This window comes from Symphalangus syndactylus, chromosome 7, assembly GCF_028878055.3.
Source record: "Symphalangus syndactylus isolate Jambi chromosome 7, NHGRI_mSymSyn1-v2.1_pri, whole genome shotgun sequence".
In the NCBI taxonomy this organism is placed as follows: domain Eukaryota; kingdom Metazoa; phylum Chordata; class Mammalia; order Primates; family Hylobatidae; genus Symphalangus; species Symphalangus syndactylus.
In genome coordinates, this window is record NC_072429.2 from 139,667,963 (window position 1) to 139,682,999 (window position 15,037).

Sequence of the window (15,037 nt, forward strand, 5' to 3'; positions counted from 1 at the left end):
TCGAAGATAAAGGCACTATTCCAACCTGGAGGAAGTGAGGAGGAAGGGCTGGCTTAGAGGAGAATGTAACAGCTTTGCTTTCTGGATAAACATGATGCCCAGCCAGCAATTTAAAATGTAGGTTTGGGACTTGAGAAAAGGGCAGGACCAGAACTACAGACAGACAGAGATGAGAAGCAAAGCCGTGTGAATGGGTCAGAGATCCAGGAAGAGTAATGAGAGAAAATGGGAGAAAATAAGAGGCTGAGAACAGAAATTCGGTTAATACTCATAGTAAAGGTGGAGAGATGGCAAGTTAGTGAGGTAGAAAGAGATGCCAGGGAGGTGGGGTGATAGAGCTGGTATCAGAGAGGAACAAGGTCAAGGACAGAATCTGTCAAATCCTGAGGAAAGATCAAGGAGGAACAAATAGGAGCAAAATATGCAATAAAGCATGTCCAAAAACCAGCTGTAAAAGTGAGAGAATAGGCAGTTAAGTTATATGAGAATTAATTAAGGAACTGAAGATTTTTGGCTTGAAGAAACTAAGAGGAGGTAAGGAAGCTGTTCAGAATTACCCTGAAGGCCTATCGTGTGAAAGGCAGTGTAGGGTTGTTCTATGGGGCCTTGAAAAGTAGAACCAGGCCAGTGCGTGAGAGTTATGGGGATGGAGACCAAGAGTGTGGCTGGTCTTTCCAATGTGGTGCTCACTGTATTGTAATAACCAGTGATAGCTCGGTCTCCTCCACCAGACTTTAAACTCTCTGGGGGCAGGGATTGGGTCTTGTTCACTGTTGAACCCACGGAACCTGGCTTAGAATAACAAAGGTGCTTAGCAAACATTTTCAGACTGGATGAATCCTTTGTGCTTCTACATATAGGTCTTAATTCTTCTTTGAAATACTCTCCTTAAAAGGAATCCTGTCTAGCAGGTTGAACAGCTTGAACATGTGGTGAAAAGGCTGGGCTAGATGGTGAAAGCCTGGACCCTGCAGTTGATGATTTTTAGGAAAAAGACTAAAATACAGCATGAAAAACAAACCCATAAAAACTCACACAAAATGGAGGAAGTCCCCAAGTGTGAAAACAGGTGACACAGCACACACTGAACCATGGTATTGTTTACATAATAAAGCTTCTCATGCCTATGTGTTATATTACAATATCTTGTTTATTACAGTATTAAGTCTCATTCTAGACTCCAATTCAATTCAATTCAACAAATGTTTATTGAGCACTTATATGGTGCCTGGTCCTACGCTTGGCACTGGGGCTACAGAAATCAGTAAGACACAATGATGCCCGTCAAGAGCTCTGATTGTAGCTGGGGACACACACAAGCAAACAAGAACCTCTCCAGGCCAGGCAACAGGGTAGAGTATGCACATGCTTCTCTGAGGGATTCAGCACACTAATGTCCCTGAGTGCTTCCTCCAGGGGTTTAACAGTAGCTGGCATGAAGTAGGAGCCACAAAATGGCACCTGAACAAGCAATGGACGTTTCAAATATAAAAACAGAAGTATTCAAAAGGTGCCAAAGGAGTAACTATCTCTTTCAGGGAAGGGTTGATTAGGAAGGCTTTCTGAAGCAGGTAACATCTGAGCTGGGTTCTGAAAACTGAATAAAAGTTTATAGGTGGCAAAGGTCAGGAAAGGGATTTCTGGGAGCGAAGACAGCATGTGAAAAGGCAGTGAGCTGTGTTAGGAGAATTATAAGTAGGTATTGCTGGATCACAAACTGTGAGGGAGATAGAGATGGAGGGTTGTGTTAGATGAGATTAGTGAGGTAAGTAGGGACTAAGTTATTACGGATCTTGTAAGCCATGCTAAGTCAGAAGCTAGGGGAGAGAGATTTGACCATAATTGGAGCTTTATTAAAATTTTAAAGATATAATTTACTTAAGACTCTAGCAAGGTACAAAGAAATGCAAATCAATTTTAAAAGTAATTGCATTTGAACGAAAAATAGTTCGGCCTTAGACATACTGATATAATCACCTTAAAATGCTATTACTGCAAGGAGGAGAAGCAGCATAATCTGCCCCCACCCCCAGGCCCTCTCTCCCGCCAACTCCTACCTGAGCTGAGCTTTAAGTTCAGTAAACCTGGGCCGCCTGCTGGGGTCATAGGCCCAACATTTCGTCATAAGGCTGTAGAGGGTAGGAGGACAATTTGGAGGCATTGGTAATCTTTCCCCATTTTCAATTCGACCGATTACATCATTGTTCTTCACTCCTTGAAAAGGCTTCACACCATGCATCAGTATCTCCCACATACACACACCTGTCAAGTGGGAATGAAAACACAACAGTGAGCTCAGTATGAAAAGTGTAACTCCCAGGTTCCAGGAATATCATTCTTCTAGGCACTAGAGTACCAGCTGGGATGTAATGGGCAAATTATCTACCAAAGCAGCATTATATTAACTCTAGTATAAAATAACCTAATGATTTAACATGATGTAAATAATGAAATGTTAAATTATTATCAAGAAAAATGCTGTAATTTTTCTCAGAGGTTTATTTCTCTAGAAATCCTCTATTAGAAAATTGCCCACTAGCTACAGTGGTACTTCATGGCTTAATGAAGTAGTTCAAAAAATGCTGAATTTTAATCTGCCCCACTTCGGTCTCACCTATTTATAATTAGAGCAGCTGACCTGAGGTCCAATAAAGAAAATCCTAGTATAAGTCTTACGCTTTTGGAAAACTCAGATTCCTTAAAATGTTTCCCTTAACAAGGTTGGCCGCTTCTTGTCTAGAGTGCATAAAGGCATCATTATCTGGTTTATTCATGGACTGGTCACTGTTTTCCCCCAGGAAAGATGTGAATTTCTTTGGGCTTCAAGTCGTCTTGTCTATAAATGCCACAGTGTGACCTCAAAAAGTTTACTTGCACTCCACCCTTGGGAAATCCAATACTTTCTCAGTATCTTCTGAATAATCCTTAAAAATTCACTTTTAAGATGGGATAAAGAAAATGTAGTACATCTATGCCACGGAATACTATGCAGGCATAAAAGAATGAAATCATGTCTTTTGCAGCACCATGGAAACAACTGAAAGCCATTTATCCGAAGTGAATTAATGCAGAAACAGAAAGCCAAACACTGCATGTTCTCACTTATAAGTGGGATCTAAACCCTGGATACTGAAGATGGGAACAACAGACACCGGGGAATAAAAGAGCAGGGAGGGAAGGAGGTGGGTAATGGTTGAAAAACTACCCACTGGGTACTATGTTCACTATTTGTGTGATAGGTTCAATTGAAGCCCAAACCTTAGGACTGTGCAACATATCCATGTAACAAACCTGCACATGGACCCTCTGAATCTAAAATTCAAAAAAAAAAAATTTAAAAATTCACCTTTAAAACAAACAAGAAACTTAAAACTGGCAATGCACATATAATGCAATGGAAAGGAAACGGAGAGAACTGGTGGCGTAAAGGATGAATGTTTTCTCCTAGTGCCTTATCATCACTACTCTGCGCTTGGCTATTCTGGGCTTCTTGCTACCTGTGGAACACGCCAAAAACATCCCTTTACCTTCCTCACAAGCTCTCTTCTTTGTAGGTACATTTGTAATGTAGTTCTTTATAATGCTTTTCCTCTGGGAAAAGTTTTTGTCATTTCAAATCTACTTCTATCACAAAACAATGTACAACTGATGACTTGAAGAAACGAACTGTGACTTTATTTTTGCATCTTTAGAACCTAGAATGAAATCTGCCTCAAAAGAAGCAAAGCATATTGTCATCTTGATGTGAGTTAGATTCTGAACTTAGCCAAGAATCCAAGAATTTCAATGTAAACAGTATCTGACAAAAAAAATGCCTTAGTGCTGCTTTTCTCACCAGAAGTTACAACAATATTATCAGTAGTAGCAACACTGGATATCATTTCTTGAGAACTTAATGTGTTCCTGGCACACTTCTTAGAAATTTTACAAATATATATATTTTTGAGACAAACTCTCCATCACAGCTCATTGCAGCCTCCACTTCCCAGGCTCAAGTGATCCTCCCACCTCAACCTCCTGAGTAGCTGAAACTATCAGCATGCGCCACCCAAACCAGCTGATTTTTGTATTTTTTTTTGTAGAGATGGGGTCTTGCTAAGTTGTCCAGGCTGGTCTTGAACTCCTGGATTAAAGTGATCCTCCCTCCTTGGCCTCCCAAAGGACTAGCATTATAGGCATCAGCCACCATGCCCAGTCTTATATATTACCCTTAATCCTCACGGTAACCTTATGTTTCTTTAAATATTGCATTTTACCACATTTGACAAAAATCACATCTACTGATTATAGTAGTTAATGAAACATCATTACTTTATAAGACCAAAAAAGGGAGGAGAATGTTGAAAACTAAAGTATGATACAATTCTTTCTTCCCTCTTAGAATTTTTATTCTTACCAAAAGAGTTCTTTTAAAGTCATTCAGACATTACAGTAACAACAATATTAACAAAACAAAGTCCACATGAGTGAAAGCAAGGACAACTACATTAAAAAATGCCTCCAATTATTACCAACTGTAAAATGCCACTAATTTTAAGATACACTCCAGTTCCAGAAATGTTAACATGTAAAAAAAATAGGCATCTTAGAAGTTTTGAAACACGAAATTTCTCTGAAAGGATAAGTTACTTGCTCTGTGGATTACACAGATAATAATCAAGGCCTTGGGATTTGAACACACATCAATTGGACTTCAGAGCTTTTTCTAATCATGTCATGCCATATCCTGTTCTATTTGAAAGTTCTTTCCTTTACCTAGTTATCTACTGGGGCATTAAATGATGATTAAGAATCAACAGTAAGTAAACAGAAGGAAAAAACAAGAACACATACTTGATCAAGTTATTTTTATTTCTAGGAGAAAAAAAGGTACATAATCTGAACAGGGCATCTCCTCCAAAGTAGTTTCTAATTTAGCAGAGATAACAAGTCCACAAGTCTATTCACAGGATCAACATGAGTGTTATGATAAAGAGAAAGTGTAGGAAATGTACAGAAAGGAAGAAGTCTCCAAGGACATTTAAGGTGGACCTTGAGGGTTAGGTAGGATTTCAACTGGAAGAAGATATCAGGATAAGGCATTCTGGGTAAAAGGAATAACACGAAGAAAAATGGAGAGTAGAGTGGAGGGAAGTGCCATTCGTGTTAAAAATAGTGAGTAATTTAAAAATTTGGATAAAGCAGTTTAAATAAGTAGCAAAGAATAAATGAGAGCCACACTCCTACACCAGCTAGAAGGAATTGCAATAACCACAGAGCAGGAGAATGATGACCTTGCAGCAGGTAGGGAGGAACAAATGAGATTATCAAAAAAGCAGAAGCTACAGAAGACAAAGGATCAAACTTCCAAGTCTTGAGATAGGTCAGGAAGGAGGCTGGACTCCAGAATAAAGAGACAAGGTAGAATTTTAGATACTTAAGGGTTGGAGGGGCCAAGTGTTTACTGTTTAATGTCATTCATATGAAAGGAATGAATGAGATGGCAAAGGGAGAGAGAGAAAAGAAAGAAGGAAATAAGCAAAACATCCCCCTGTGAGGAAAGAAGAGCCAGCAAAGGGGAACAAAAAGGAAGAGTGATGGAAGGAGCTGGGCAATCAGAACTGTGAACCCTTATGGAAGCTGTGCCCAGAAGCTGATGCACAGTAGATGTCAGGCTATTTACTGTCAAATGAATCAAAAGTCTGATGAGGAGATGATCAGGTTAGGGAAGGCAAATCAATCTACATATTCCAAAAAGACATAATTTTTTTTGTATAACATATGAAATATAATTTTTAAAGAATACAAAACTTTTAAGAATACTCACCAAACATCCATACGTCACTAGCTGAGGTAAAACGTCGAAAATTGATTGACTCTGGAGCCATCCATTTAATAGGCAATTTTCCTTTGGAAGCTAGAAGATTAATTTTAGAAAATAATTTTTCCTTGTTATCTGCTTAAGAATCTAACAGAGCTAGCTGAGATTTTCAGTATCAAAGGAAAAAGCTTTAACTATTTGAATCCTTGAGTCTTCCATTTCTTTGGGAGAACTACTTTTCATTTCCTTGATGTTTTGAGGTCACTTAGGGGTGAGGAATGGTTAGATGGTAGATAAATAAAATACCAATGTCCTTCCCTCTACAGAGAGGCCAAGAACAGGGAGGGAGAGCAAACCTCGGTTTACCAGGGGTTTAGGTGCAGGTATTGGGTGCAGCTCCGTTATATAAGATTCCACAATTTACAGAAGAGACCCTTATCTGTAGGTTAGAATGCTTGATATACACGTCCTGCTAATAATAAATAATATGTAGTCAATCCTCACTGGTGGTAGTTACGTTATATAAAGTTGTTGCAAACACAGAACCCCTGCTCTCAGGAGAAATATGTACACATATATTCATATCTCACACAGATTACAATCTTCACTCATAAAACAACTCATTCTGGTAGGTTCTATTTCCTTTAGAAAAGGAGGCTCAGATGTGTTAAGTGACTTGCCCAAGGCTGCCCTACTAACAGGTGCCAGAGTTGGGATTCAAACCTCTTCAACCACCAGAGCCTGAGCTGCTGGCTCTGCCGTGTGCTGTCCCCTCCCAGCCCTGACCCTGTCTTCCCTCCTCTGGCTGCGACAGGAGGGAGAGACTGCAGCCTTGCTGAACCTCAGCTGCATATGTGAGTATTAGGGAATACTCAATTTTTTTGTTGCTTTGTGCATGTCCTCAAATGACCATGAAAGCATCTTGAGTATGATTTTGGGAATTACAAACATATGTTAGCCACTAGGTGAATGCACCAGCGCAGACTCCACAAATAATCAGGCATGTGAAGGGCAGGAAGGGGCAATGGGATGAGAAGGACTTCTCTAGGGAAGCCTGAAATCAGCTCCCTTTTCAGGCCTAAATGTTTTCTTTGTGCCACAAAGGCAAACCACTCAAAACCTTAGTAAACATTTCCTCAACTGCTGAGTTCTCAAGATGAACAATCCCAAGTCCTTTTTTTCAAGGAATGCTCATTCTAAAAGGCAGACAGAAGTATACTCAAATTTGGTACAAGGTGTAACAGAGATAGTGAATACATGCCAAGTGTCCTGCAAGTGGAGAGGAAATAATGACTGAGAGGATGACCAGGGAAGGCTGCAGGGAGAGGATATAAGAGCAGAAGGGTTTGGTCAAGGGAGCAGGGCACAGGAACAGCGCCCTGATTCAGAAGAGCATGGAGCATGAGCGGCTGGGCTCTGCCAGCATGTCAAGGGTCTGGACTTTCTTCTGTAAGCAATGAGTTGCCTCTGAAGACTATTAGAATTCCTAGAAAGAGGAGCATTTTGAAGAATCTCTAACCTTTTGGAGTTTGTACTTATTTCTATAGCCTAATGGAATGCATACTTATTAACCTTTCTGAGAAGATATCTGTGTGAATTTGTCAACTGCCTGTTTAAAATGTTGTTCAAATGATACGAAAATTTGGACATCATACTACTTGGAACTTAGCTCTTTATTGGAATTCTAGGACTTGGGACAGTTAAGATTGAAGCTGGATATAAATGTATTTAGAAATAATGAAAAGTTGACTTTGTCTTTTTTAAGTTAAATGACTAAATAATTAAAATGAATGAACAACTGATTTTCTTTTCATATATCAAAGGATCATTTAAAAATAGTGACAGGTAGCTGGGCACAGTGGCTCATGCCTGTAATCCCAGCACTTTGGGAGGCCAAGGTGGGAAGATCGCTTGAGCCCATGAGTTCAAGACCAATCTAGGCAACAAAGTGAGATCTCATCTTTACAAAAAAACCAAAAAATTAGCTGGGCACGGTGGCGTGTGCCTGTGGTCCCAGCTACTCAGGAGGCTGAGGCAGGAGGATGACTTGAGCCCAGAAGGTTGAGGCTGAAGTGACTTGTGCTCATGCCACTGCACTCCAGCCTGGGTGACAGGATGAGACCCTGTCTTAAAAAAAAATTTAATTTAAAAAATTAGGCCAGGCGCAGTGGCTCATGCCTGTAATTCCAGCACTTTGGGAGGCCGAGGTGGGCGGATCATGAGGTCAGGAGATCGAGACCATCCTGGCTAACACGGTGAAACTCTGTCTCTAGTAAAAATACAAAAAATTAGCCGGGTGTGGTGGCGGGCGCCTGTAGTCCCAGCTACTCAGGAGGCTGTGGCAGGAGAATGGCGTGAACTTGGGAGGCGGAGCTTGCAGTGAGCCCAGATAGTGCCACTGCACTCCAGCCTGGGCAACAGAGTGAGACTCTGTCTCAAAAAAAAAAAAAAAAAAAATTAAAAATGAATTTAAAAAATAAAATAGTGACAGGCAATAATATACAGAAGATATATGGAAAGAGAATAGTCATGAGATTAAAATAAGAGACTAGCTTTTCATGTAAAAATCTGGGCTCATTTTGTTGCAATATAAAAATCAAATACCCTAAGAAAGAAACTGGCCTTTGTAAACGGGTAGTCATAATTAGTAGTATTAATAGCACAATATGGATTTATCTAAACCTTAGCTAAAGTTCTAGGAGTATGAAAACATTATTCAGAAAAATATTAGTTCAGTAATAATTTGAAGAACCAATTCAATGATTCCAAGATTGGCAAAATTAAAGACAACTGACATGAGCTAGATTTCAGTTAAAAAAAAGTAATGGAGGCTGGACATGATGGTTCATGCCTGAAATCCCAGCACTTTGTGAGGTGCAGGCAGGAGAATAGCTTCAGCCCAGGAGTTTGATCAAAGACCAGCCTAGGCAACATGGCGAAACCCCATCTCTACAAAAAATTAGCCAGACATGGTGGCGCATGCCTGTAGTACCAGCAATTTGGGAGGCTAACATGGGCGGACTGCTTGAGCTCAGGAGGTCGAGGCTGTAGTGAGCCATGTTTGCACCACTGCACTCCAGCCTGAGTGACAATGCGAGACCCTGTCTCCAAACAAGCAAACAAAAATCCCACCAAACTAATAGATCCAAGGTGCTGGAGTTAGCAGCCTCCATATTTTTCAGTCAGATCCCCTTCACTAAGGCAATCAATACAACCAGCCGCATCTGGTGTAAGATGATGGTGTGTCTACTGATTGAAAGACATTGGAGCTGATTTGAATTTCTGGCTATTACAAATACAACTGCAATGAACATTTGAGTATGGTTTTGTGTACAAGTTTTCGTTTCTTCAGAAGAAATGTCCAGACGTGCAATTCCTGGGTCATATAATACTTGTATGCTTAATTTTTAAAGAATTTGCCAAACTCTCTTCCAGAATGCCTCTACCATTTTACATTCCCAGCAGCAATTTAGTTTCTCTGCATCTTCGCCAGCATATTCTTTATTTTAACAACTGACAGGTATGTACTGTAATCCCATTGTGTTCTTAATTTGCATTTTCCTAATGGACACAGATGTGGAACATCTGCATCTTCACATGCTTATGTGCAATCCATATATCCTCTTCAATGAAATGTCTCTTCCTATTTTGCCCATTTCTAAGTGCATTCTTTGTGTCATTTTTTACTAAGTTTCAAGAGTTCCTTTTATATTCTAGATAACAGCTTTATCAGATACGTGGCTGGCACTCATCTTCTCCTACTCTGTAGCTTCTCTTTTCATCCTTTTAATGGGGTCTTTGGCAGAACAAAAATGTGTAATTTTTATGAGGTTCAGTTTATCAACTTTTTCCTTTTATGAATCCTTGTTTCTGGTGTCAAGTCTAAGGATCCCTGGTCTACCCCAGATGCCAAATATTTACTCTTGTGTTTTTTTCTAAAAATTTAATATTTTGTAATTAAGTCGATAATCTATTCTGAGTTAATCTGAAATGGGATTCAGAGGTTTAAATTGAGGTCTATTTTTTGCCTAAGGATGTCCAATTGCTCCAGCACCATTATTGAGAAGGCTGTCACTTCCTCCATTTAGTTGATTTTATATCTCTGTCAAAGATCAGGTGAGCATATTAGAACATACTGTTTTTAGAAATACGTTAAAGATTCCAAGCCTATTTCTTAGGTACTACTCAGATTTCTTACCTTTGTAGTAAGTACTATCTTCCATATATCGGGATAATCCAAAGTCTCCTAATTTTACACAATCATTTGAGGACACCAGAACATTCCGAGCAGCAATGTCCCTGATAAAGAAGAATTTGAGACAATAAGACTTAAAATAAGAAAAACAAACCTACAAGCTCATATATAAAGACATACCAATAGGCACTTTGAAAGACAGCTTATATACAATGCGAGCAGATTACATGGTATTTATTATAGGATATATATAATAAATCTCATACACACACACACACACACACAAAATTTACTTCATATATATTCTTTTTGCCAGATATTTATCCACTGATATGATGATTACTTTGAATGATGGCAAAGTATATTCTAAAATAATGAAAATCCTTATTACTGTTCATAAAACCATATTACCAACTGCCTTAACTGATAGACAGTGATATACAACTGGGGCCTATAACACTGCCATTCCAAAAGAGATATCATTAAATAAGAGTTGCCTTCTGAAAACTTGATTTTGCTGATGCAGTTTATTTTTTTAGAGACTTATTTTTTATGTTTTATTTTTGGATGAAGTTTGTATTAATGCCGGATAACAAAACACCAATTCCAATATGATACTTGGCAAACAAATTTTAAGGGTCTTTACTTGCATTCAAACAGAGACTCAGGCTATAAACAGAAATTCCGCAGAATGCCAACAGACGTCACTCATAAGGCTGTGTTGTCCTGGAAAGTTCCAGGACAATATTTGTTTCAGAGAACACTTCCACATGTTCACTGCTCTGCTGCCAAGTACAGGTTCTCTATAGTGTTTGTGTAAGGAATAAGTGACCTGAAAGTATCACAATGTTTTAAACTCCACGTGTGTAAAAATCCTGTAAATGTGTATTAACAAGCCACGGCATCTCACTCTGATAGGACATAATGCAGCATGACTTGCTATTAACTGTGTACAATAGATTCAAATGGTATACAGAATACAATTTTGCAGAATTGGTACAAAACTGTACCAAAGGGAACCCTGGGTCCAAAAGGGTCCAAAGAGGGTCCAAATGGGTCCCTGTTTCTTGATCATTACTTTTCAGAAGGGAACTTAACAGCTTTATGACTGTATCTTACCTGTGTACAAATCTTTTGCTCTCTAGATATGCAAGAGCTGTACTAAGCTGATAGGCATACAGGATCAAAGATGCTAGATCCAAACTGTATTTCCTTACTTGCAAAAATGACCTCAGCTTTTGGAACAATGACCAAAAGAAAAAAAAAAAAAAGAATTAGTGACAGTGAATCGAAATCAAAAGCAAAAAAGCTACATTCAACAATAATGCTGTTTTCAGTGCATTTTTAATAATATTAGAATGGCTTCAAGTCTCTTCTAATAATGCATAATAAATGAAACATTTAAACTCTGGATTCAGGTTATTTTTTATTTGAAATCCTATCATGAAATTAAAATCTTTTTGACTACCGACAAATTTCTTAAAAAATATAGAAAGATAAGCTTCAAGGGAATGAACAAAAGCACAGTACAAATTATTGCTAAATAATAATAACTAGAAGAAAAAAGATCTAGTTACTATTCAAACAAGGCTAATACACAGTCAGTTATCTCCTCTTCAAACCTTATTATGACTCTGGGAAGGTATGAGGATAATGTAATGAGGAGAAAGCAGAGACAAGAAGGAATCTCCTCTCTTATTTCCTTCCCCACGAAGTTGTGGATGCAGAAGCACAGAACAGTCATGTTGGGTATTTATCACACTGTACTTACTTGTTCATGCTACCACTGACACCATTAATAGAAATGCTAACATGGCAAAGAAAGGCAGACACAATTAATACCCTAATTCTAAATAATCGATGAGAGAAATATTTAGCCATATTTTTTGAGCCAGAAGAATTAGCAAACTCTCCAAAAGCAAAAGCTGAAAAGTACCGTGAACAAGAAATTATACATAAGCACTCCATTTGATTTGGTGGAGGAGGAAGAGATGTTCAGCTGATGAAATCACACAATGCTCCGCTCCCCTCCCCGCACTCCCCGCCCCCCGCCCAGTGTTTGATTCAGCAGGCCTGGGGTGGGGCACAATAACTTGTTTAATGAGTTTCCAAGTGTTGGTGATGCACTGATTTGTTTCTGTATTCTGGAGACAGAGAGAGAGCTATTCACTCGATTACTCACATTTTTAAAAGAAAGTACGGCCATGCGCGGTGGCTCACACCTGTAATCCCAGCACTTTGGGAGGCCAAGGCAGGTGGATCACTGGAGGTCAGGGGTTAGAGACCAGCCTGGCCAACATGGTGAAACCCTGTCTCCACTAAAAATGCAAAAATTAGCTGGGCATGGCAGCAAGTGCCTGCAGTCCCAGATACTCAGGAGGCTGAGACAAGAGAAGTGCTTGAACCTGGGAGGCGTAGGTTGTAATGGGCTGAGATTGTGCCATTGCACTCCAGCTTGGGTGACAGACAGAGACTCTGTCTCAAAAAAAAAAAGAAAAAGAAAAAAGAAACTGTGATTTAAATGAATTGGTTTAAAAGGTATTACTAGTCAGGTAATCCCACCACTTTGCGAGGCCAAGGCAGGAGGATCACTTGAGCCTAGGAGCTCAAGACCAGCCTAGGCAACATAGTGAAACCCCGTCTCTATAAAGAATTAAAAAATTAGCCGGGTATGGTGGCATGCACCTGTAGTCCCAGCAACTCGGGAGGTTGAGGCGGGAGGATCGCTTGAGCCCAGGAGGTCGAGGCTGCAGTGAGCTGTGATTATGCTACTATACTCCAGCCTGGGCAACAGAGGGAGACTTTGTCTCTCAAAAAAAAAAAGATGCTACAAAGTGAATTCCCAAAAAGATTAAGGAAATGTTTAGATTTACCTAAATTTAGCATTAATTTACCCAAACTCCATTAAGATTGCTTCATCCTCAGATCACTGGGCTAGTTTTTTGGGCAATGGCACCAGAAAGAAAACAAAATAAAACCAAACATTTGGCCATCTGCTGCTACCAGTCCTGATAAAGTACTTGGCTGGGGAAGATATTGCTGCCAGTACTGCATAAGGGGATGCTTTGGGAATTTAATGATGAAGATATTTATACCCATATTTTCTGAACCAAAACCATGATGACATACATCCTAAATCAGAACTCTCCTGAAAATCCAATATATAAACTGTTTATATTTTCCTTTCTTAAGCAAAAGATATCAAACACTGAGTCCAGAAGGTAAGATTTGGGGATCACAATACCTCTCCAAGTGTGCACAGCTCCATGATTATCCAGACAGGATTCTCTGTGATGACTCCAATCAGCTTCACAATATGAGGATGGTCAAACTGACGCATTGTTACTAGGAAAAAAGTTCTCCATAGTTATTCTTTTTTTTTTTTTTTTTAGACGGAGTCTTGTTCTGTCACCAGGCTGGAGTGCAGTGGTGCAATCTCGGCTCATTGCAATCTCCACCTCCCGGGTTCAAGTGATTCTCCTGCCTCAGCCTCCCGAGTAGCTGGGACTACAGGTGCCCGCCACCACGCCCGGCTAATTTTTTGTATTTTTAGTAGAGATGGGGTTTCACCATGTTGGCCAGGATGGTCTCAATCTCTTGACCTCATGATCTACCCGCCTCGGCCTCCCAAAGTGCTGGGATTACAGGCATGAGCCACCGCACCTGGCCTAGTTATTCTTTTGAAAACTCTTTCAGCTTTTCTGAAGATTAATTCAATTAAGACATAAGGCTGGCAATAGGGGAACTTTAAACTCAATTCCATAGGTCAGTTCAGATCACAAATGCGCATAAATTGGCACAAAAAGGTATGTCCTACTATTGAGGTGTAAGATAACCACTGAGAAAAATCCTTCCTTCCTTCTGCATATGTGGCAGGGGGGAAGAAGAAGAATGAAGGAAGGGGAGGAGGAGGAGAAGAAAGAGGAGGGGGAAGAGGAGGAAGAGGAGGGGGAGGAGGAGGAAGAGGAGGGGGAAGAGGAGGAGGGGAAGAGGAGGAGGGGAAGAGGAGGAGGGGAAGAGGAGGGGGAAGAGGAGGAGGGGAAGGGGGGGAAGAGGAGGAGGGGAAGAGGAGGGGGAACAGGAGGAGGAAGAGGAGGGGAAAGAGGAGGAGGAGGAAGGGGAGGGGGAAGAGGAGGAAGAAGAGGAGCGGGAAGAAGGGGAGGGGGAAGAGGAGGAGGGGGAAGAGGAGGAGGGGGAAGGGGAGGAGGAGGAAGGGGAGGGGGAAGAGGAGGAGGGGGAAGAGGAGGAGGAAGAAGGGGAGGGGGAAGAGGAGGAGGAAGGGGGAAGAGGATGAAGGGGGAAGAAGAGGAGGAAGGGGGAAGAGGAGGAGGAAGGGGAGGAAAAGGAAGGGGAGGAGGAGGAGGGGGAGAAAGGAAGGAGGAGGGGGAGGAATGAAGGAGGAGGAGGGGGGAAGGAAGGAGGAAGAGGAGGGAGAAGAAGGAAGGAGGAGGAGGGGGAGGAAGGAAGGAGGAGGAGGAGGGGGAGGAGAAGAAAGAAGACAACCACTATTTCTTTTTTCCTATGGACAGATCTGACCTTGGGCTAGCTTCCTAGGTTTTCCTCTAGAAATGTGATAAGTAGGAGTGACTAATTCATTTACTAAGCAATCATCTTTACAGTAAAAATCACTCCTGACTGTTAAATTGCTGGGGGAGGGGGTGAAATGGGATTAAAAATACCTGTTGGAAAGCTATAGCTAGAAGCTGCCCTGAGTGTGGAGACTATGGTAACTGGGTGTGTTCCTTGCAAGGCCCTGGAAGCCACAACCCATGGGGCACTCACAGAGGATTTCTATCTTAGACATAAATGGTTCCTGCATCCACCACTGTGGTCTTGTCCTCTTAAATTTAATTGGTTGTTTTCAGGGGCCCTAAAAAAGACTTTCTGCTGGGCATGGTGGCTCACGCCTGTAATCCCAGCACTTTGGGAGGCCGAGGTGGGCGGATCATCTGAGGTCAGGAGTTTGAGACCAGCCTGGCTAACATGGTGAAACCCCATCTTTACTAAAAATACAAAATTAGCTGGGCATGGTGGTGTGCGCC

At 40.8% G+C, this 15,037-nt stretch overlaps 1 protein-coding gene across 14 annotated transcripts in view; it reads right to left on the bottom strand.

The window, feature by feature from the left end:
* Positions 1-15,037, bottom strand: part of PTK2 (protein tyrosine kinase 2) — a 345,258-nt gene that overhangs the window by 74,355 nt on the left and 255,866 nt on the right. For all 14 annotated transcript variants that reach the window (XM_063643575.1, XM_055287368.1, XM_055287364.1 and 11 more), the window contains 5 exons: positions 13,240-13,340; positions 11,115-11,230; positions 9,999-10,099; positions 5,807-5,896; positions 2,058-2,262 (listed from right to left, as the gene is read on the bottom strand). In XM_063643575.1, the coding sequence (XP_063499645.1) occupies positions 2,058-2,262; positions 5,807-5,896; positions 9,999-10,099; positions 11,115-11,230; positions 13,240-13,340 (613 nt within the window). The remainder of the gene's footprint in view (positions 1-2,057; positions 2,263-5,806; positions 5,897-9,998; positions 10,100-11,114; positions 11,231-13,239; positions 13,341-15,037) is intronic.